Source organism: Motacilla alba, chromosome 5 (genome assembly GCF_015832195.1).
Source record: "Motacilla alba alba isolate MOTALB_02 chromosome 5, Motacilla_alba_V1.0_pri, whole genome shotgun sequence".
NCBI classification, from domain to species: Eukaryota; Metazoa; Chordata; class Aves; order Passeriformes; family Motacillidae; genus Motacilla; species Motacilla alba.
Genome location: NC_052020.1, coordinates 50545107 through 50569165, shown reverse-complemented (window position 1 = coordinate 50569165; position 24059 = coordinate 50545107). Strand labels below are relative to the sequence as shown.

The 24059-nt window shown below is 37.9% G+C and overlaps 1 protein-coding gene and 1 long non-coding RNA gene across 13 annotated transcripts in view; one reads left to right on the top strand and one right to left on the bottom strand.

The window, feature by feature from the left end:
* Nucleotides 1-24059, top strand: part of BEGAIN (brain enriched guanylate kinase associated) — a 158818-nt gene that overhangs the window by 98496 nt on the left and 36263 nt on the right. For 10 of the 12 annotated variants that reach the window (XM_038137986.1, XM_038137987.1, XM_038137985.1 and 7 more), the window contains 3 exons: nt 505-666; nt 2315-2371; nt 6858-6924. In XM_038137986.1, the coding sequence (XP_037993914.1) occupies nt 505-666; nt 2315-2371; nt 6858-6924 (286 nt within the window). The remainder of the gene's footprint in view (nt 1-504; nt 667-2314; nt 2372-6857; nt 6925-24059) is intronic. The other 2 variants (XM_038137982.1, XM_038137993.1) reach the window with 2 other exon arrangements.
* LOC119701370 overlaps nt 1-24059 on the bottom strand; it is a 58165-nt gene that overhangs the window by 16509 nt on the left and 17597 nt on the right. The window lies entirely within an intron of this gene.

The window sequence follows — 24059 nt, the reverse complement described above, 5'->3', positions numbered from 1 at the left end:
ACAACCTTAAAATTGTGATATTATTAATTACCATTCTCCAGATGAAATGCTGAAAAATAAGGTCTCAAAAATGGAATCAAATAAGACACAATTTTCTTCCTCCACAGAATTTAATTTGGATTTTAGGCAAGAAAATATTTTTGCATAATTTACTGTTGCTGCTCTATAGAGACCTGCTGCTTCAGTCATAGTATGGTAAGATAAATCTAAATGGAAGGTCCTGTGTGAAACCAAACTCTAAGCTGTGTTTTGTATTTTAATGAAGATTCTTTCACAACATATTCCATTCTGGCTAATGAGATAGTAGCACTAAATGCACCAGAAAGGACAGATGGAAGATAGTCAGCTGTCTGAATCAGAAGATTTTCCAAGTGCAGTAAACAAATGAAGCACACTTTTCTGGCTTGAGGCCAAGCTATACTCTAGGGAGCTGGTCAAAGAGTGGATCATGAAAAGCTTTTTGAGAGCAGCTAAATTCTACAGCTGTGGTCTTTGTTTTTCTAGTACTTTGCAAGAACAGAAGGGGGAATTACGAAAGCGCCTATCGTACACTACCCATAAGCTGGAAATGCTTGAAACAGAGTTTGACTCTACACGTCAGTATCTTGAAATAGAATTGAGACGTGCTCAGGAGGAACTTGAAAAAGTAACTGAAAAACTGAGGAGGTTAGTAATGAACTTTTTGAAATAATCAGAGTTATTGGAGTTTTAAGAGTGACTATACTAAAGATGTATGTAAGTAAAAGCAAACAGTTGCAAACATGCATGATTTATTATTTATTGATTACCTATTGTATTTTGTATTTAATATATAGATTTCATTTATGTGACTATATATTGCATGCCACATAGAGTTATTTACATGTGATATGTAAGATGTCTCTGTACTAAAAGCAAATATGCAAATAGAAATACACCTATATATGTGCAAATATGAAATTATTTATGTATAAACATACATGTGGGGTAGTGCCACATGGCATTACTCATACAAAAATTATAAACCCACTACATATATATACATATATTATTTATACTCTATATATATAGATAAATTTCCTTTATTTCTCTCTTATATTATCTCTCTTTATTATCTCTCTTATATAGATAAAGTTCTTTTATTTCATGACTTTGCAAATTTTCTTTGTTTAGACCTCATTGTACCGATACAAGAGAATATAATTTGGCTCTCCATCTCTCAAAGCTGAGACTATGTTCAATTGAAACAATATTCAGGCATTTTGCATTATAGTACAGCAAATAATTTCCTTTTTAGTCTCATGCAGAATGGAATAATGCTGAAAAGGTATTATTTAAAACTGTTATAGCTGTGGTACGTTGCTGTTGCAAATCGGGAACCCAGTTAATGTTAGCGATAAATTATGTTAAGCTTGTGCTCCTGAGATTCCTGGCACTGATTAAAATGGTCTGTAGACTTAGCCTAAAATTTATCATGATTCTTAATATCCACTTTTGCATTTGTTCTCAAAATTTCTGAAACTAGGTTTATCCACTTACACAGGAATGTATTTGCATGTCTTGTGAGCCTTTCTTATACTGATATCTTAATGAAACTATTTGATTAATTCATTGGATGACTCAAAATGAAATTCAGAATAAATCATTCCAGGGCAATACCCAAAGAAATATTTTTCATTCCTTTGGAAGGCAAAAGCCAAACCAAAACAATGACACAAACCACTAATAAACTGAGTCAACCAAACCATTTTATGCAAATTTTAAACAGAATGAGTCTGTAAGATCTCAAATTAGGAAACAGCCTAGTGTGGCCTTATAACTTAAATGCTTCTCTAACTGGGGATGCTTCTCAAAATGAGACTAAAATATGCAGATGTCATGGTAATTTTGAAATCTACACACAACTATCAAGGGCAGCCTGGAGGTTCTCCATATAGTTTTCTTGTCAACAATTTTTTCGTGTTTTTTCACCTAGAGCAGAGCCGCTGAAAGTAACTTCATTCTCAATGTAGTTTTGGTTCAATACATCCCAGGACAGGGAACACTGGTGCTCTTTTCTCTTGCAGCATCAATTTGGGCAGCTGCCATAAAGCAGCAGAGGGGCTGTGCTTCCCACTTCTCTTAAAACAGATGGGCTTCCCAGTCAGTAGAAAGCCTCTTTTCAACTGCACTGGGCACCAATGAGTTAAGCACCCTTTGAAACTCAGGCCAAGGGCTCACAGCCAAGTCTAGCACTCATACCAGAACATCACAATAGCAGAACTGACTTTCCAATATTCTAATGGAACATTGTACCATATTATGAAGAAAACTTATATTAAAAATTATGTTTCAGGCAGGTGATTACTCCCCTGAAGACATATCATAATGGAAGCCAAAAATATTTTACGAGGTGAGCTTTAAAAATGTTTCTATTGAGAATAGCAAGGCATCCTGCAAGTTGAACATCTAGATTTGTCAGCCTGGAGAAGGATAATGTCTGAAAAAAACCTGTCATCCAAAAGCTTGTCAGCAATATGTCACAGAGGAAAATCAATGTGAGAAAAACAAAGTAGAATTAGTTTCAATTATGTGTCTCTTCCTTTATTCACTGCACAGGGAGAGAAATTCATCTCCCCATAGATGAATAGGCCCTGTGAAACAAGATCCCACCCGTACACTGGAGAACATTTCTGTTATTAAATTTCCTTTTCTGTAAAGTGCAATTTTTTTTCCAAGAGGCTGAATGACTATCCTTTTGTTTCTGAAAATCTTTGTCTTAATTTATCCAGAATTGCCTGTGCTGCTGCTAGGCTCCCCCAATTTTACTCAAGAGAGGAGGTCACTTGTGTGGCTCAATGGTCAAGTTTTCAACCTCTCTACAAACATTCGGAGATGGCCTCTTTCTTTTTTTCTCAGTGGGAGAGCAGTGCTAACTAGATTTGAAAATTACAACTGCAAAGCATAGGTTCAGCTTTGAAAAGTGACTGAAAATAGAGGGGATTTCATATTCCTTGCAGTGGTCCCTTATCTGACATGGCTAGCACAGCTTTTATAAGTTAAAATCTAAAAGATTTCAAAATCCAAACTTGGGACCACATCTGGACTCCAAAGCTCACTTTGAGTTTCTTCCTTGGGTTTCTTCCTCTTCCTTGAGGCCTTGCCCTGGGTAACAACTTGATGAGGTCCCCAGTCTATCTTTTACCAGAAAGCAGAGTTATTTTAAGGCATGAGAAGTAAACTCATAAAAGCATATATTTAGCACTGAGATTAGCCCACACATATAATTATTTCACCAAAAGCAAGACATTTCACAGACTGAAGGGGTGTTGTGAACAGGAATTCTTGAGGAAAAACTATTGTTTTTATAAGAATGTTGGTATAACTTGCGATAACAGAGATTAAAAAAAATTTAGAACAAGAACCTACTCTTTCAAGAGTCACTTTTCAAAGCTAACTACACTCTAGAAGTAATTCTCTTCTTTAAAGAAAGTCAGCCCAAGACTAAGTTTTACTTTAGATGTATTTATTGGCCTTAAGAGGGCTTCAGATGGAGTGGAAGCAGAGAAATAGAGGATTATGCAGACTCCCTCTTCAGTGGTGATCTGCAGCCTTAGGGCTGGTGGGGTAGAGCACAGACACCTGACATGTTCAATATGGTCAGAATATTTTTCATTAGGCCCTTATTTGGTCAAGAATCTAAACATTTGTTTAATGGATGCACATATGTGCACCTGAAGTCACATGAGTATCTCCTGATGACATGAATGACACAAAAAGACATCAACACATGATAAAAGGTTATCAATTCACATGAGTTTATCCTTATAGCAGTTTGGCAGCATAGTGAAGCCTACCCTTCATTTTATTTTCAAAACCAGCTTTATAAGGTTCAAATATTTCATACTTCACAATGTTTAGGCTATCCGGGTGTATTTTTTCTGCAAAGAAGGTTAAGTTACCATTTGCTCATCAGATAATTTTCAAATTTGAATAATTTTCCCTACTTTTTATTTCCCCTTCCCTTTATCTTACAGTTTTGCCTAAAGATTGATCTGACTCTGTTCCTCTTTTATCTCCTAAACACTTTCTTCCATGTATTTCTGGGTCCATTTCTCTCCTTGCCACCTACATTTGCTGACACTTCTTTTGGCACAGTGAATTTCCAGTCGGGGGTTTATACATATACGTGCATGTGTATGTGCTTGTGTACATGTGTATGTGTTTGTGCTTATTTTGACTACTTTTGCATACTGTTCTCAATAGAAACACTTTTTGAAGCTCAGCTTCCTACTTACTGTGGATTTTTTTTTTAGATCTGATTTGATTGTACTGGGAAGTGGTCATTTTCTAAGTCCAAAATGAAAGTGTTGGAGAACTAGAGGTTATGGGCTACTTTCACCTAAACATACAACAGGCAAAAATTTGATGGATAAAGGCAAAAGAAGCTACAAAATGAGAAGCAGATTGTGATAAACTCCTGCAAAACCCTCCACCACCATCCATGGCATGGAAGTGTTGTCATTGAAAAATAGTTAATGATAATTAACATTTCAATCATCCATATCAAGAGAAAAATGAAAGCAGAAGCTGAGGAACAAACCCATTGTTACCATGATAAGTCTGCTATCCAAGTAGCCATTACTGCTCATTTTATTCATGGTCTTGAAGTTATAGAAAGGGAACCTTCAGGGTCTCCCTTGAGCTGTCCACATCAGCAACCACTGCAGAACAGCCTCTGGTACAGGGGCACCTGGGCTAGAAAAGCCCTGAACCAAATTTTTTCTTCCCTTTACTTTCAGGAAGTTATGCAAGTGCTTTTGAACCCGTGAAAACTTTTAGGGCATTGCAGGTGCTGATGTTTAAATCAGTTTTTACACCACCTCCACTTGAACCACAAACTGCCTGGCTGCAAAGCAAGTTTAACCTGTTCTATTTTGCTTTTCTTGACAAAAACTACAAACCATGACAGAGAATATGCTGGGGCACTTCTAGGCTCAGCCAGAAGGCACTATTTTACTTCTCTATATCCTTCCTGCATCATGGCATGCATCCTTACCAGCAAAACAAAATATTTGTGCTGAGTAGCTGCAGGCAAAGCCATTTTAAACCTCCTTGCATCAAGATCATCTCTGCTTTCTTCTGTACCATGAACAGATGGGTACAGAGTACCCTGAAATTTGTCTCTGTTGTGTTGACAGCTAAATGGCTGGGAAAATCCCAAGTAAACCTAGAGCTGCACAAATCAATGTCTATAGAGAGGCTTATGGTAAATGCTGTGAGGAGCATGGACAATGCAGGGAATTGTAAACTTCAGTCACTCCTTTAAGTCACCTGGACACAAACACAATAGCTCCGTGAGAATTGGTGAGTATTGACCAAGTCTCACAGTACAAGTCTCAGAGATTTTCAGGCAATTTGGGTCACCACATTAGCAAACACTATTTACCACAGATCCTCCTCACAGGAAGGAAGTCTCTGCTCAGATCTGTAAAACATAGGCAACATTGAGACTTCCTCCAATACATATTGGAATGGCTGCTCTGATTGTGGGCTGACCCTTGGTACCCTGAGGATGTTCACCCATGGGGATGTCATTATTTATATCCACAGAGCAGATGTCCTTGGCACAGACATCCCCTCTCAGGTCTGTCAGCAGATGTTATTGCAATGCTGGGAGACCCAGCCAGAGCTCTGCATCCCTTAAGAGGGGCACTGCAAGCCACTGGTCTGCCTTGAATGGAGAATTATTATCATTTAACTGGAAAGAAAATCTCCATGGCAACAGAAGCCAAGATAAGCATCACATTGTCAAGAAGGGGTGGGCTGGACCTTTTGATTTGCAGCTATGGCATGTTTGGAAAACAGATCATTCCAGTTTCAGCAGCCACTCTTAACCAAATGATAAACAGAGAGACTTCTTTAATCCCAGTCCCATCCTGACAACCACAGAAACTACACCCAGATCCAGACTTCTCAGAGGAAGTGTGTTTTGCTGTATAAATGTGGATTACATCTGAGTTCACTCTTACATCAAAATACTCGCACATTTCCTAAAATCTCCTCACTGCTGAAAATGCTTTGACCTATTGATCAGTACAGCCATATAGATTTATTCAGACAAATTTTTCACAGCTGATCTTCTAACATTTGCTTTACATTTGTTATACATCATGCTGAGGTGATGTACTAATGAACAAGGAGCTATCTTCCTTAGGTTCTGTGGAGATAAAGCTATAGCTACTATCAAAGTTCCAGTGGTTTTCCCACAGGCTGTGCAGCTTGTTCATTACAATACCAAGGTTACCATCTAAGTAACCTAAAGATGTGCAGGCTGAAACTTTTCTTTGGTGTGTTGCTCTGGAATAAGTAGGGAAGCCTCATTTTGTGAGTTCATTCAATCCCTAAGTGCTGATAAACATAAATACCCATCTTTTCTCAGTTAAGCTGTCTAAATATACTTCCTGAGAAAAATTAGGATTAGTCATTAGGATTCTGCTGCAATTTCACAATAAATCTTTTTTTGTGCTGCCTCAGCCTAGAGCTCAAGCTTCCTCTCTTACATACTATTCTTGAGCCTGATGTAAAACTGTAATTACCTTGTGCAAGTTCCTAGGCTGTAACTTGTGTCTGCACACAAGTGCAGAACGACCAATACATCTTCACTTCCTGCTGGAATGTGCTGCTAAATATAGTAAGAAAATATGACAAGTTTGGAAGTTTGCTTAGGAAGCAGGTGGTAATTGCATTTCAAAGGCAACCACTGGCTGGTAGCAGGAGTGATAAGCAAATAGAATTCGAGTAGTGCAAGCCAAGGTTTTGTACTGATGTGAAAATACAGGTAAAAAAACAACATGAAAAGCAATGCATTCAGTTACATGATATCATCTTTGTTTTAGGATACAAAACAATTACCTAGCCTTACAAAGAATTAATCAGGATCTGGAGGATAAACTTTACAGAATGGTAAGTTATCATAAGTGCTTTTTTAAAATATATTAAATGTGGTTTTGTGGTTCTTAAGTCATTGGAAAAACATGTATGTAGCTGTCACAAAAATGTCCTCAAGCTCTAAAAGCAGTTATGCTTAGAAAAGATATCAAGCTATGTACATTGACCTAGCTCCACCAATTTAAATAGAGATTGCCTAGACTGATCATCTAGCTGAGCAAATTGTACCTTTAAAATCATTTTGGTTAATTTAGTTAATAAATTCATGGGATCTAAATATTTATGTTTTCATTAAGTATCAAATTTAAATAAGGTAATCTAAGGTTTTCTCATGCTTCTTACCTACTTCCACTCAGCTTTTATTAAGTGATTTAATAGAGTTTGGGTGGCCTGACTTTTAAATTCCTTCATAACTATCGAGTATATTAATTTCCAATCTGCACGTCTGCCACCACAATGTCAATGTCACTGTCACAGGCCAATTAATAACCAAGTGAAGAAAATACTGCAACCTTTGTGGGCTCCAGATTGCAAGACACAGCAGCACTGGTTCAAAATAGCTTGAAGATGTCAAAAAGCAATGGCAAAGCCATTGGGGCCCTGGCTCATTACTGATGATGTTGGTGCATTGTGCTCACTGATAGGGTTAAAACTACATAGGAATGTGAATAAAATGTTTAGAGAGGAAAGAATCACAGTTTTGAACTTCCAAAGATCTCAGGTAGCAATTGCATGGATGAGCATCTTGGATTGGGGGGAACAATTTATTGTGGATTTTGGGTAAGCACAGACAGCAGCATACAGGAGAGGCACCAGCCTTTACTAATAAACCAATTTTGAAAATGTTATTGTTCTTATCTCCGAATCCTATTTCAATAGCTAACAATGAATAGAGGACTGAGCTTTTGCAACTGGCTAACAACAGGGCAAAATTACAGCTGGGCTGTAGCTGACATTTGTTCATAAATATATGTTTAAACATTGTAAAAGCAAAAATAACATTTGGTCTCAGGTTATTGCTTTTTTTTCTCCACTCTTCCTTTGTTGCTTTTTCATTTTGCCCAAATCACTTCAAGATTTTGTCTTCATCTGTAGCCCAACATTTATTACGTATGCACCACAAAAGATAAATAGAGTAATTCAGGCTGGTAAATGAAATAAAAATAATAGAAACACCCAAATAAAGACTCCAGAAAATCCATGTGTTTTTATCAGGTATTTCAGATCAAAGCAAAGAATTTTTAAACTGCTGTTTCAGCATCCAGTTAAATCCTTGAGAAATTATTTCAGAGCACAGCACAGAAAAACTGAAAACCAGTCCTGTGGAGCACTGTGCCTTTCTTTATCCCACTAATATGACAGTCATTGAAGATAGCTTTAGAGGCTTGAGGAAGATCAATCAGGCTCTCTACACCACTTAACTCCAGACTGCTTTGCTTTCTGAAATATTGAAACTGAAGACACAAAACAAACCAAAACAAATGCCAAATAGAAACTCCATTAAAAGGAAAAAGAAAGTACCATATCTGATTTAGATAAGTCAAACCTTTTGATTTTCAGGGCTCTCCAAGAGCCCTCAATACTTCAGAGACAGTTCAATGAAATAACAGCTGGTCTGGTTTATCAGCAGCTTATGGTGGACTGGGCTCTTGGATACCTTTCTCTCCCTTTCCTGCTTAGGAGGAACAGATGTCTGTATTTATAGGGGTTTTTTTGGTCTTATTGTCATTCTAAAATCAAACACTTTTGATTTCTCTACCCTTAGAGAAATCCAAATTAAGAAAAATGTGTTTACTTTCTCCCTCTCTCCCCTACCCCAACCCTCCATATACACACGTGGATACGCACACACATACACCCACACATGCTTTTACTTTTTGGTGGGCTCAAATTCAACAAGTAGGAAAAGAAAGATCCCTAGGCAGTAGTCCCTTGCTCCCCTTGCATGCAGATAACATGGGATGCTCCCAGGAGGTGAGTTACTCCCCGCCCTAACAGGTGACTCACAATTCCCCCTCTCCCAGAGACTGGTCCCTGCTCATTGCAACTCATCTAGGACTCCATTGTGACCTCCCTTTTCCAACATTTTTGGTATCCTCAAAGCCCTTCATGCCTGCTACTGGTATAAGAGATGTAAAACAATAATCATTAATTCATCAGCAGTCACAGAAAAGAAGCTGATGCAGCAGTTACTTTTCTTCTAGGCTCTTCTTCCTTTTGGGTGCTAATCTATAAAATATTTAAGAATATTTGAAAGCACACTTCTGATCATAGCAAATGGTATCCAATTGAAACTTCTGTCACATCAGAACTTGAAGTATAAATATAAAATGGTGTCTGGCTAAGTGCTAAAAAATGCAATCCTGAAATCAGGGGAGAGCTTGCTGTACTAAACTGGGCAAGACTAAACGCATGGAACAGTAGAGGAATGAGGCACAGAGTTAAAATTCTGCTGTAATTCCTCATAAAACTCCTGTTCTTACTACAGTAAGTGTCTTCAACTGGAGAAGATTTCTTTAGTCTTGTAAGAACTGGCTAAGTAGAATATACAGCATGTCTGTCTTTATAATTAATCTTAATAACTCTTTTCTCCATTAAGATGTGGGAAAAGACTAAGCAGAGTCCTCACATTTTGTCCTGTGATTCCATCACAGCACTTTTCAATCAAATAATTTCTTATGATATTTCATTGCAGTTATCATCAGTAATCTTCATTTGACACTTATTTGAGCTTTTGGAGCATGCTCTGCCATGGTCTGCTGCTCACAAACAGCAATGACAAGTAGGTTATGTAAGTCATCCCAATCACAAGAAATCCTTTATATGATCTCAATCCAGCTATATTCTCCATATGATCCTCCCTAGAATTAAGCAATGTATTTTAAAAAGCTTTTGAAGTTTTAGGGCTTTTGGTTGCAGTTAGTTCTGTAGTTTTACCTTTAATGCCATAAGTCAGATTTTTAACAGTATCCTCTTTTGGGAAGAACTGGTGCCTAATAATAGCTGCATAATAAACCCTACTGCTAATGAAAATTGCACCCATTTCTCCTCCCCCATCTGCATTTTGAATGTTCTTGAAAACATGATCACAGAAATCCAGCTGCAAAGAGCTCAGGAGACCTTATTATCCAGAAACACCCTAAAATATGCCTTTTTTACAAAGTTTAATAGACAGACTGCTGGATTGTATCAGCTCTGGTTCCCACCTCTGCAAAGCCAGCACCAGCCCTCTGCACACAGTGCATTATACATTTTATGATCTGTCAAGATGGAAACTCTTACATTTTTGTAATAAAAATGTACAAAATTTACAGCTAAATTTTACCGTAGAACTTTCAGAATATTACACACCAAAGTCTGATTTTTCATTTACATTAAGGCAGGCTGGGAGTGAAACTGCCATAAAGTTGGAAGAAATTATTATATAAACAAGCAGTAAAGAGGGATTTGTGTTAAGGATGATCATGTCTGAAATTCTGCACTTTCTGAGCACTGCACTGGTTTTTATCCCATTTCTGCCTCTGCCTATGAGATGGAGGAGGACTAAGAGGTACAGCAAATACTTTATGTTTAATGATATTAAGAGTTATTTATCAAGCTCTTGAATATCTGGGGTTTCCCAGTTTGCTGGCCATAATACTTAAGCACCTCCAGTTGGAGAAATCCAAATATGAATTAAATATGAGCTGGGCAGTTTTAAATGGTGCTCTGAGACCTTGTGTCAGGGAAATGTTATTTTAAAAGAAGCAGATTGCTGGTTATCCAGGCCAGGAAGGTAAAGAATATGGGAAGTGGTGAGGAATTTGATGAAAAATTTCAGTCAGGCTTTAAAAACATCTAAGTACCAGCTGTTTGGCTTTGGAATTTGAACCAGTCACTAGAATGTATATAAGTCTCTTGTGATACCTACCACTCACAAGCCCAATATGGTTTAAATCATAAGTGAAAGATGAAAACAATGGAGAGAAATCCTTTTTCTTACACAAACATAAGGAAAACAGAAGGCCAGCATCCTTGGGTTCTTGAATGGAACATGATGACTTTGACAGTGACATTGAACAGAGTGATTTCAAGCCCATCTTCTTCATTTTCTTTCCTTCATGGAAGAAGACATTTCTCTCCCTCCCCCATGTCCCATGAAAATCAAATAGAGATGGCCTAAATATACTTAAAAGGATTTGCATCCCAAAGACAAGAAAGTTTAGAGTCAGCTCAACCTGGCAGGCTCATTTACTCACATTCAGTGAAGACAGCTGTGAATTTCAAGAGAAATTTATACTGGTTGGTTAGTTAAGGCAGAAGCCAGGGAAGGTTTATGCTTTGTGGACTAAACTGCAAAATAATATTTCTGTGGAAGGAAATGACCGTAAATGGCACAGAAACAAGTAATTTATAAAAATAGCAGTTGAAAAAATGCATTTCTAGGAGGACTTAAGGCTACACAGTTTTATGCTTACAGGCACTTTGTGCTAAAGATGTCAATTTCTCACTAACTCTTTTCACACTCATGTTCCAAGTTAAAAATATTGCCAAATAGGCAATAGGACCTACACACATTAACACCTGGAGGAACTGCACACTGACTGAGTAGGTTCATGAGTTTTAGAGTCAAATAGATTAATTCTCCTGGGTAATTTGGGAACATGAGCATGAGCACACAGCCTTTCAGACATCCTCAGACCTTTCACTCTCTCTGAACAGAGATTCACTTTCCATTGTTGCTCCATTGTTACGTGGTTGGTGATGGTTGCCCAGTCCTCTTCCCAAGAGACACCTAAGGCAGCCCAGCCACTCCCAAATTGCTCCACATGAATATGACATCTTGAGAGACTGTTCTGGAAACTACTTTCCATTTTCCAAAAGGCATGTGACTGTTCTGCTCTGTCTCTCCCTCTCAGTAGGAGATCCACAGCTATGAGCAACCTAAGGAAGCTGTAAAGTGACAATGGACAATTCTCACTTCCAGCATTGTCTCTGTTGCATGACGGCAAAACTCCTTCTTAACATGTGTCTTATCTCTTGGCCACTGATATGCATTTCTGATACATGAGGTTTTCAATCATTTTCTTCATCCTGATCTCCATGGTTTGTCTCTCAGGACAACCCCTTGGTTTACCATATTGACTTGCTGGGAACAGAAAAATCTGTTGTTTTCAAAGATGAAAAAACACAAATATGACAGAAATATGTCTGGGATGTGGGTGTTTCTGACCTGTCTATTTCTTGTAAGTGCCTCAGTCCTTTGTGATTATCTGCCAATTTACTACAATGGCAGGGAAAGCAAGAACAAAAATAAGTCTGAAAAGGTGTTCTGTAGTAGGCATTTCAAATCCCAAAGTCCTTCACCAAAGCTGGTGTCACCTGTGAATGTGAAAAACGGCATAGAAGAGTGACATGTCTGGTCTAAGGTCATCAATAAGCAAATTTATAAATAACCTTTAGGTTTTCTCTAACCAAATCAACTGCCTAAAGAAAAATATCAAAGAACTTCCTAGATTATCTTAGATCCAATTTATAATACCAGCTGCTTATCTCCTATTGCAGATAAATTGAAAATGGCAAAGACAGGGTTTATCAGAGAGAAAGAGAGAGAGAGAAGGGAAAGAAAGGAAGAAAAAGAAAGAAAAGAAAGAAAAGAAAGGAAGGGAAGGAAGGGAAGGAAGGAAGGAAGGAAGGAAGGAAGGAAGGAAGGAAGGAAGGAAGGAAGGAAGGAAGGAAGGAAGGAAGGAAGGAAGGAAGGAAGGAAGGAAGGAAGGAAGGAAGGAAGGAAGGAAGGAAGGAAGGAAGGAAGGAAGGAAGGAAGGAAGGAAGGAAGGAAGGAAGGAAGGAAGGAAGGAAGGAAGGAAGGAAGGAAGGAAGGAAGGAAGGAAGGAAGGAAGGAAGGAAGGAAGGAAGGAAGGAAGGAAGGAAGGAAGGAAGGAAGGAAGGAAGGAAGGAAGGAAGGAAGGAAGGAAGGAAGGAAGGAAGGAAGGAAGGAAGGAAGGAAGGAAGGAAGGAAGGAAGGAAGGAAGGAAGGGAAGCATATACAAGCAGAGTTCTGGTACTCAGTGAGTATATAGCATTCAGCATATTTAGTCCAGGTCACTATAGATCATCTGTTTCATAACATATTATTTCTTTTCTAAATTAAAAAAAAAATTTTTGGAAATAGTATTGCATCTACAGAATCCAAAACTATTCCATTTAGTCTGTGTGTGAGAGATTACAGAATTAATCAAGATAAGACAATGACTTTTGTGAGGTGAAAATCAAGAGACGAATGGAGATAGATGAATTTGTACATTTACTTTTTCTGGTTGCATACTTTGTGCACACAGAACAGTACTAAAGATATGAAGGATCATCAACATCATAAGACCTTTTCTTTATTATCACAAGTGGCAGGTACCTCCAGCAGAATACACTTTGTTCACTAGGGGTGTAATATTTAATCCTGTACTTCTTTCTTTTTCTTTTTTCCTCCAGAAATAAACAAACATTTTGTCTTTCAACCTCCTGTCACTAACATAGCGTCAGAAGATACTATTACATTGACTTCTGGGAATTAGTATCAGTCAACATCATCTCTATTCCCTCCAGCTATAATTTATTTAGAATTTTATTATCAGGAAGGACTCTATCCAGGCAAGGCATACTACTGATGTGAAATGTGTAAGATGTTAGGTACAAGGAAATACTAAAAGCACATTTTGTCGACTTCATGCCAGTAGAAAGCACGGGCTGTGGAGCTGACTAGCTGGCTAGAAAGACTTCTAAGGAGCTGATAGGAAAGACACCTTTTTCAAGCACAATTGCAATGCTGTAGGAGACCAAGGAAGTTGATGGCAAGTAAAGCCACCTTCTGGCTTCCAACAAGTTCATCCTGCTGTCATTGGGATTAGGTAATGAACTGATTATGTTCATTTACAAGCAACAGATCCTCAGCGCTGCCGGTTTCCCAAAGAACCGGTCCTAAGTCAGCAAAATAAAACAGTTCTAAACTGGGAAAAAACTTTTTGTCACAAAAGATATCCAGTGCCTGGAGCAAGTTCCTGAGCACTTGAAATAGGAGAGCAGCCAGGTAATTCCTGCTTAGAGGAGCAATCAGCCTGTGTAGTGATACTCTGCTCATCCATATTTTGTGTCAAAGAGCACATCTAAGCAGAGTCTAGGCCAGGAATGGTAGAACCCTTCCCCAGCCTAGAGCCAGGTTTGTTTGCATTCATTGAATTTAGATAAAGGATCCCTGTTAATAATTTAAATTTTCTGCTTGGATTTGCATCCAAAAATAACTGAATGAGAGGTGACAGGTGCCTTTAGCCTGAGCTCATGTTAGACACAGGACATGCACTGAACTTAAACCCTCAGGAATATTTCAAGATGACACTGTGACAAGAAGACCTTTAGCAGGAGGTGAAGCAGATTTTATCATAATGTCCTTTTACACATTGTCTGCCATGTGGGTTGGCCTTATTTCCCATTAGGAGCAAACCCTGCAGTTGTCAGTGCCAAGCTGGAGTGCTGTGCGAAGTGACATACCCTGCTCAGCCAGTGCAGGCTTCCCCCATGAAGAAACATTAAAGATCAACATTAGTACTGGTTGTACCAGGAAGAAAAGTAATCATCCTGCATTTCTTTTACAAATCACTTGCACAGAAAGAAAAGCATGTTTTTACTTCACAAGCAGAACCTTGACAGCACTTTGCTTAACAGAGTTCTTTCTGTGATACGTTATTAATTATACACCAGTGTCAAAGTTTCTTTTTCCTTTTACAGCTATGGAATTACATTTCATGGGGTAGTCAAGGAAACAAATCTTTATAAGACCTTTGCTAATACAAGGTTGAATATGACATTAAGAGCAAATCATTCTTGGAGTGAAATGCCATAGAGCATGATATCAGAGTACTCAGACAAAACACTACAGCCCCATGATGTTATCTTTAACAAAATTATAGTATTGGGAAATCAAGGACAGAAATCAAATTCTGCTGCAGGTGATATTTAATCAGAAAAATCAGAGGCAAGTGTTGCTTTCTACAAAGGATAAATTCTATAATTTAACTCTGATGGACAAATTAGATCAGGTCAATAATTCAGACTTGAGGTAACGCCTCATTTATCAGAGGATAAGATTCTGCTTATTTCCATATCACTGCATTGTAGAATAGATCCTCTAAAATGTTATGGGCACAGAAGATGGATTTGTAGCGCATCCATTTATTCAATTCCTCTGATCGATCACAAAAAGAAGAAAATGCCAAGCTTGAATTATGAATTCAAGCTTGAACTATGAATTATGTTGCTGTCGTTTTATCCTATCAAAAGGTCCCCAGCAATCAGAAAAAGCTGTTCAATAAGTAAACTTCTGCATGCCTACACTCTATCTTCCTCCTCTTACAACTCTTTTAGTAAAGAGGCAAAGTAGATTATAAAAATCTCAGCTGTCAGATACATTTCTTTCCTGAAAAATAAATTTATTGTTTTGTCTTTCACTTGGCATGTCTTCTTGAAATCCATCCCCAGCTCTAACTGATTTTTCTCACTCATTGAAACCACTTTTTTTAATCCTATAGTCTTGGAATACCTCTTCTAGGCTCTGAACTTGCATCTTGGAAACAGTTGACCATGTATAGACAAGCACAAGGAAGTGTCCAGTAAAGCATTATGTCATTCCTCTCTTCTTTGATTTCTTAGGCACATCTTGGTTTTGTTTTCTCTGCCTGCCCTCTGATATCTTCATTCTTCAGGGCAGCATTTGAGAGCAGTTGTCCAAAGTGGCTTTCTGGTCATGTGGTGTAAGGATTTCAGTATCTGCTGTAGAAATTTGCTGTTTCTCTTACAACTTGTTCCTTTCTAGTTGTATTTTAGGTCTTGCTACCTTCATACACTTCTTAGTTATTGCAAAACATTTGTATGGAAGAATAAATCTCTTTATTCTGGAAAATTATTGATATACTAAACTTTCACATGACTACAGATTTTTTCAATGAGCTTAAATTAACTTAATTCAGGCTTTTGACTATTCTTTCCCAATGTACCATAGAATAATCTGGCATGAGAAGGATTACAAAAGACTTGATTTAATTATATGCTCTGTCTGAGCAAATACAATTCAATTAAGGAAGATGTGATTATTAAATCTTAAATGCATTAGCATGCATCAATCAGCTGTATGAGCTTTAAATTAATAAATAGTTCTTTCACAGTTACCCAACTACTAGACAGAGAATCTGAATTAAAACCTCTAATAAAATTAGCCCAAGTCTCTCAATGCATTTTTTAAAGCATAATTTAATGAATGGATCTTCATACACCAACTGTAGTAATATCAATGAAATTGATTCCAATATTGGGTGATGTTGAAGTAGTAATGTGTTCTGTCTTGTACCAAAATATAATTATTTTTTTTGTACGGAGGGACTAAGTGAAGTGAACACAGTACAACACTGGCATGTTTTTGTCTCAAATTAGATGATTATTTAATGTTTCTATCAAAACTTCTGGTACTTTCCTGTTTAAGTATTTTAGCTATTTTTCTTTCAAATTTCTAGTATAGCTACAGAGGGACATCAAATACTTCAGTGACTAAATAGACAAAAGATGCTTAGTAAAGTAAAATTATGATTTATACAAGATGCCAGGAAAGAAAATTATGGTTTAAGTTACCAATTATTAAATCTATCCTATTAACATAGATTTAATTTCTTCTAATAGGGTGCAGCCATCCCATACCCAACTCAAGATGCTAATGAAAGGTGTCTTAATGAGGAAGTTAGTTTTGTTAGATCTCCAAGATCTTGTAAGAAAATGCAAAGAGTTGAAAATATGGCTGTGTCAACCTGCTGCACTAAAGTTCCTGACATGTAAAGCTCAAGTCATGCGACTTGATGGGGTTGACAGGAGGAAGAAGCTGAGCAAGCAAAGCTCTCCTCTGGAGACACCCCAAGAGCAGTGGTTCCCTTCTCTCCTTGGCTGGAGTCCTGGGAACCCTGCAACCAGGAGAGAGCCCTGCCGGCAGTTGGAGAAGGCAGAACTTAGCCTCCTCAGTCTGAATGTCTCTGCTTCTTCACTTTATTTTTTTGCAGTTATACATTTCTTCCCAGAGCATGCTGAGGAGGGAAGCAGACTGTAGGCAGGAGAGATGCTGACTGACCCATGCAACATCAGGGAAAGCAGCTGCCTCCTCTTCCCTTCTCAGGGTGACTGGAGAATTATCTCCCTGTTGGATGATTCCCCAATGCCTGCTCTGCTCCTCTGTGAATTTTCATGCTGTTATATTAATGTGTCTTCATCCCAGTGTTCCCAGCTACAGTGACACAAGAGTTCTGTAAATATAACATCAAGGGAAGAAATTCCATTTGAGCAGGGCTTATTTTACTCCTTGGTGACACATGTAATTGGCTTTATCTGCTGCAATGAGATTTTTTCATAAATCCTCACTACATGGTCTTGCTCCGTTTTCTATTGCTCAACTTCCAGGAATTTTTCTTTTGGCTAAATAGGCAGAGATAAAGAATAAAGAGTGAGAATATATTCCATCAGGAGGAAGAAATACAGGCCAGAAGCCCTTTTGGAAGAGAGTTCTAAAGAAGCACGAATCTGCCTGCTTCTTTCAGCATTTTAACGATGTACGCCCTCCCTTAAGCCGATTTATCCAGTTCTAAAGGCTCAGAGATTAGAATGAGGAACTTGAATGGTTTGTCCCCCACAGGTGTTAATGCCAGCTTGTTCTTTTGTCTCTAAAACCCTTCCCAGTAGACTGCTGAAAGACAGGAGCCATTCATACAAGTCTTGCTCAGAGAGCCTTCCTACACTAGATGGAAAACAGAATAGAAAGCAGGAAGAGAGCTGATAGCAAGGCACATGGCTTTAGATTGAGTATCTGGGTTCTGTGGAATCCTCATCCATTTGCTGTGAGGAAAAGATGCTTGGTTTACTGTATTCATCTACAGCAAATAGGAAAGACTTGCCTGTGAAACTGGTGAACCATACCAGCCAGGCCTCAGCCTAGGTAACAAAAAGGGTATTGAAAGGTGAAGAAGTATTCTCTTTTGCCATACAATCAAGGCGTCAAGGAAAAAAAACAACTAAGCCACCAAGCTGTATGAAAAGAGCCTCTTTAGCTGCCTATATGCCAGAACTAAGAACCTAGTAATAAACTGGGAGATTAAGAAGCAGAGTATATGCATTGGTGCCAGAAAATTACTCAAGCTCATGGAAAAGACTTGTGCAACTAAAATGGTTAACACAGCTTGTTTGGGATAGACTAAGTGGATTGCAGAGCTTGGGAACAGCACTCTGTATTGTGCCTGGCAACTCTAAAATAGTAGTCCTAAATATAACTCAAATATTAATAGACAGCAGAGGTAGATCTCATGTTGGTCTCTGCCTGCCACGGACCACAACACTGCAGCAAGTTGTGCATAATCCCTATAAAGAGCTGTTTGTAACACACAGGAGGGAAAATTCTGTCATCTTGAGCTTTAACAACCTATGCTGATGGTCATTTACAGCCAGTATGGAGCTTCTTATCAGTGGTTAAAAAAATTATAGTAACAATCTCATGATTATGAAAATGCTGCATTAAGCATGAAGCTCCTTGTCTTCATTACGATAAATGCAGGGACTCATCTTTGAACTAAAATGAGTTGTAGCTGAAGAGAAAGAGATCATGAATTTGTTTCATTTGATACTGGTATACAGAATAAAGTCCAAACAAATTATATCTGTTTTCAATGCAAAGGAGCGAATCTTGCAAATTATTTTGAGCCAAGCCATCTGGGAAAAAAGGGTTTTAGACACTTATCAATCACTGTTCACATTGTTTTGCTAAAAACAAATCTCACATCCAGGAATAAAAGACTAGAAACCTATAATTAAAAACTTTAGGAGAAGTAAAAATTCTGCACAGAATGGAATCTGTACAAGTAGCAAGTAGAAAGAAGAACTGATAGCAGTCAATACCAGTCGTAAAGTCTGAAACGTAGAGAATAGGTAAAGGAAGGAAAAAGATAGGTAATATCTTTTATTATAGAGAATAGGTAAAGGGCAGGAAAATAACCTGTAAGATACTAGGTATGTATAATACTGTAGCTGGGGTCCATATAACTAGAAGAAATCTAAACAATAATTTTGATATTTTACCCACTAGGCATGGAGGAGTGTGCATTGGCTTTAGTTCTCTAATGGAAGTGAAGTCAATGAGCTTTTTGGGTTTAGGAAAATTAATACAAGGAAGCAGTAGTCAGAACTTAGAACAAAACTTATGCTTCACATCTCCTACTTCTAGCTTATTAATTAAGTATAAGGACTCAGCTAATCCCTAGGCTCCCCTCTATTCCAGTGAGAGATAGAAACACCTCTACAGCATGACTGCCACCTTCAAACAGGTGACTAAGCACATAGACAGAAGCATCCTTTGGGCACATCTCTTCCACTGACTAGAGACTAGACAAGCAGCTTTATCCAGTGTCTTTCTTGTAGATGGTGAGATGAATTTAAATTATGGGAGATGAATACCTGGCTCCTGTGATGTGATGATACTTCATAATTCAAAGTTATGCCTATGTTCCTCCTGGACATTTATATTTCTTCTTTTTGTCCCATAGGAAAAATACACTTTAAAGAATCCTTAAAAAATTTAAAAAAAATTAAAAACCCACAAAATGAAAGACAAAGACTTCAAAATTTAAGAAGAGCAGATAGCCCAAGACATTAAAAAGTTATGCCATGAAATCTTATTTTCTTGAAAACAGTGCTTCAACTTGGGAATAGCAGCACAATGACTAAAAGCAAGTCAAGAACCATTACTTAAGTATGCAAAGCTTTTCTCAAGGGTGTGAAGATCCTTCCTTTTTTAAATTTGCTTTCATATTTACTGTGCTCTGTTAAGCACTGCAGCACTAGCAGATAGCTGCCCATTGCTAGTGCATTTATTAGGAGAGTTCGAGAGGGGTTTTTTTCGGTTTTGTTTTACATAGATTATCTAAACAATATAGTCATATCCCAGGTATGATTCTCCAAGTTTAATGCCAATAAGTGCTTGGTAATATGCTGGGGTGAGAGGACACTGTGTTATATGGATGACAGTACAAGTAGCATCTCCAAACATATTCTATTTAGCAGGATACTAAGTTATATTTTGGTCATTCCTAGTGTAGCTGTTCCTGTAGTTCCAGCAGTGATTTTTAAAACAAAACAGTTCCTTTACCAAGACTGAAAGTTAAAAAAGCTTGGATTCATTATGAAGTAGAGATCAGATTTAACCTGAAGTGAACAAAGACTTTACACACCCACAGAAGTGTGTCTCTATATCCTAAAGCCTGCAGGTTTTTAAATCAAAATCTGATGAGCTCTAAGGGCTTTGATCATCCTCTCCTAAGGTCTCAACTGTTGTAGATAATCTCAGAGGAAGGTCGTTTCTACAAAGATCCTCTTAAAAATTTTCAGAGCCTCTCCACTTTCTTGCATCTTGGCCTGCAGTCCTCCTTCTACAAAATTCAGTAAAGTCAGCTCAGCTTTGTAGCAGCTTGGGTTTTGAAAGGAGTTGCTGTATCCTATGGTGTGTGATGAGTTTGTAGTGAGTCCAAACATTGTTTCCCATCCTATTCAGACTCTGCCACCCCCTTCTGCATTGAAAACAGATGCCCTCAGCAATTCTGCAGAGATCCCTAATATTGCAGGATAGGAAGATCTTGCTCATGTTGTCAAAATTTTCTAACACAGCTAAGAGACCAAGACTCCTGACACTGTCTTCTAAATGACTACTTAGGACTTGCTACTGTGCCATCAAGTGATTTTCAAGCAATTTTTTGCCTGAAGAAGAAGAGTCACACAATCAGGTTTAATTGTGCCAAGGTAGATCCTGTATTATAAATTCAGTAGCTATTTTTGAACATATTCTATGGGATTCAACAGCAAAATTCTGGGGAATGGATATAGGCACATAAGTCAGCTTTCACATGCAACCTTTTCATGATCAAAATCACTCAGTATTCAGATTAATTCTTCTTTTTAATGAGATCCCTACTTTCTATTCAAATTACAAACTCTACCTCCCATTTCTCCTTCTGGACTATGAAATGTTTTTATCAGCATTCAGCTGTTGAAGGGAATAGTAGGTTGGATGGCTCACTACAGGGCGTTATACTGCTTTTAACCTTTTTTTTTCTTTTGTGGCACACACTTTGTATAGGCTGAAAAAGCCTGAAAATCCTTGCGATTTTACACCACTTCTTGCGGAGTAGGAAATGCTGTATTTTCACATTCCCCCTGGATTAGAAATGTGTGCTGTGCCTTTGTCCTGCTAACACATAGAGTCACCTGTGAGCAAGAAAGCTGAAGGCAGAGCGTGAGCTGCACAATAAAAATGGCCTCAGTAAGTGCCCAGTTACAGACAGGACTGGTTTTTGACCCACAGAGAGAGTGTGGATACAAAAGTAAAGAAATCATTCTTACAGTGGGTTCAGGAGAGAGCAGGATATCACTGACAGGGAAGAAAAAGCTCTGAGTCCAGATAGAGGGGTTGAATCCAAGGAGTCTTCAAATGATTGACAGCCTTAATGGAAGCAGCCTGGTGTCTGGAAAATGATAGCTAGGAAAAAAAATAGGAATGGCTTCTCTATGACCACAGTTTGTCAGCAGGAGGTCTGGCCTCACACTGGAAGAGTGCCCTGGATTGTGAAGTGGAAAGAAGTAATAGGAATTGACAGTAGAAATGAAAAAGGAGCAGAATGGTGGGGTAAACTGCTGTCTTTACAGTAAAACAGGACCTTGGAGAGTAACCTGTTTACATGGATTTTTCTACTGGAACTCCTGAAATACAGTCAAACACCAGCAACAAATGAAAGGTGCCAGAAGGAAGGGAAAAGGCTCTTTTTCGATACCTTTTACTTTAGTGTTTAATAACTGTGTAGCTGACTTCTGCACAGCTTGGCTCTGGCAGCCAGAGTTATTTAATACCGTCATAGACAAGATAACTGACAATTTTGTAGAAAACATTAACATTGCAAATGCTGAGATTAGGAACTTGGCAACTTAGATAGAGGCTTTAACAATCATTCATATTATTGTTTTGCTCAGACTTTTCTGCCCTCAATCCCTGGGAACAGTACAAAGAATTAAAATTCAACAGTACAAATACTTAAGCATGAGCCAAGTGAAACAGAGGGAGATCTTAAACCAAAACTTTCTCAGCAGGACCTTGTGCTACTAGGTGAGAGTTTTTAACTCGAAGTAAAACTCTAAAAATGAATTTATACAAGCAATTAAGGATAACCAAAGGTCAACATCAGTGGATGTTAAGGTATAATTATGGCATCATACACTGCATACAAAATTCTGAATTACATTAAATTAGGATGTCAAGAATTTTAGAGGATCACAGTTTGTTTCAAAAAGAAAAGATACAAAAAAGTCAGTACAAACAAGGATAGGAGATGTGTCTTGGACATGGGACTCAAAGGAACTTTGAAGGCAAAATTTTATACATGATTTAGCTGTGGTTTCAATAGCTCTATAAATTTGAGCATATAATAAGTCCCTAAAGTGATCAGAGTAGAAATATTTTTTTTAAGCACCAAACGGATACAGACAGCAAAGAAAATCTAGGAATAAAGCTGTTAAAACATCACAAGCATCTGTCAATCCTGTCTTGTCTGCTATGCCCATTGACAGCAGAATTGCTTTTCCTTCCCCTGCTAAAGTACCTCATATCTATCTCTAATTATATTTACTGCAGGAAGAGAGATGGTTGGACTTTTCAAAAATATAGAGTTCTCTTATTATATCACAATTATGTAATCTGCTGTTGGAAGGAAGAATTTGCATGCAAAACAGTGTGAATAGGATCCATTCTTAAATAAAATCTCTTCTGACAATAGTAACTAAAAGCAGTCCTTATCTTTCTGAGCTAAGAAAAACCTTGAACACATTTTGAGACTTGCCAGAGCCCTTCCCATTAAGCTCAACACATGCTAACTCTCTCCCAGTTAATCAGTAGATACTGCCATCAAATCTCATTAGACTAAATCTGTTCCCCAGGAGATATCCCAATAAACTGGTGGTCCCAATTAAATTCATTCCAATTAATTTGCACACCATGAGGGTTTTAGTGTTACTTCACCCAAATCCAGCCTAAGAATTCTGCTATCTTGTGTGACTTCACCAGCAATTTTTCTACAAAAAGGGCTAAAAATGCATTCCATAGAATGGATCCATCCTATGGAGATGCTAGTTTGCAAAGCACTTCCTGTTATTTCAAAGTGTGGGCATTGAGTGTTGCTTAACTAGACCTGAAGAATCTCTGCCTTACTCTCCAGTTCCCATTTGTGTCGGTCCTATCACCTCCATGGACTCCAGGTTTATTTCTCCTGGACATTTTACACCTTTCCCCATGTTCACCAAATTTCCTTCCCAGAACACATCTCTGCAGCTGCTGTATGCTCACAAAGAAAAAATTCAACTTAGTCACTGCTTTTCAACTCAGTAGTGCTGTATTAAGCCTCTGTTAAATGTGTTATAGACAAAACCCTCACCCTTTTCTTGGGCATAATAGTGATTATCCATGAGTGACTGTCAGAAATCATCTAGGTTTTGTGCTGAAACTCAGACATCTGTTTTGCTATAATGAAGAATGCAAAATGTCCAAGATGGAAAAGGACAGTTTCATTTTCCAACCCCACAACTCTTATATTTGTTTTTCAACTACATCTCCCCTAATTTTCATTTTTTTTAAAGTGTGCAAATCAAGTAATTCAAAAGGTTTAGCAATCAGGTGTCTACAAGATTAATTTCTTCATGATAATTGAAAACACACCTTACATTTTCACTACCAATAAAACAGGATAATTTGAACATATTTGTACAAAGTCAAAGTAAAGGGCAAGTAAACTTTACATTTCACATGTCAAGTTAACATGAACTCATAACTGGGAAAATACACTGAGTACAGAACTACAAACACTCCCAAGAAGGACAGTAGTTACTATCCTCCATATTCTGTAGCAGCTGGCTTCTGCATCTCTTTGAAGCAATTATACAGTGATTCAGATATTACTCATGGCCTGAATATGGAACCAGCTACCCAGTGAGGTGTTCTTGCTAGTGTTCCTGATACCTGGATCTGCTTACATACAGCTATACACCAGAAATGTGTCTGAGATACTCAT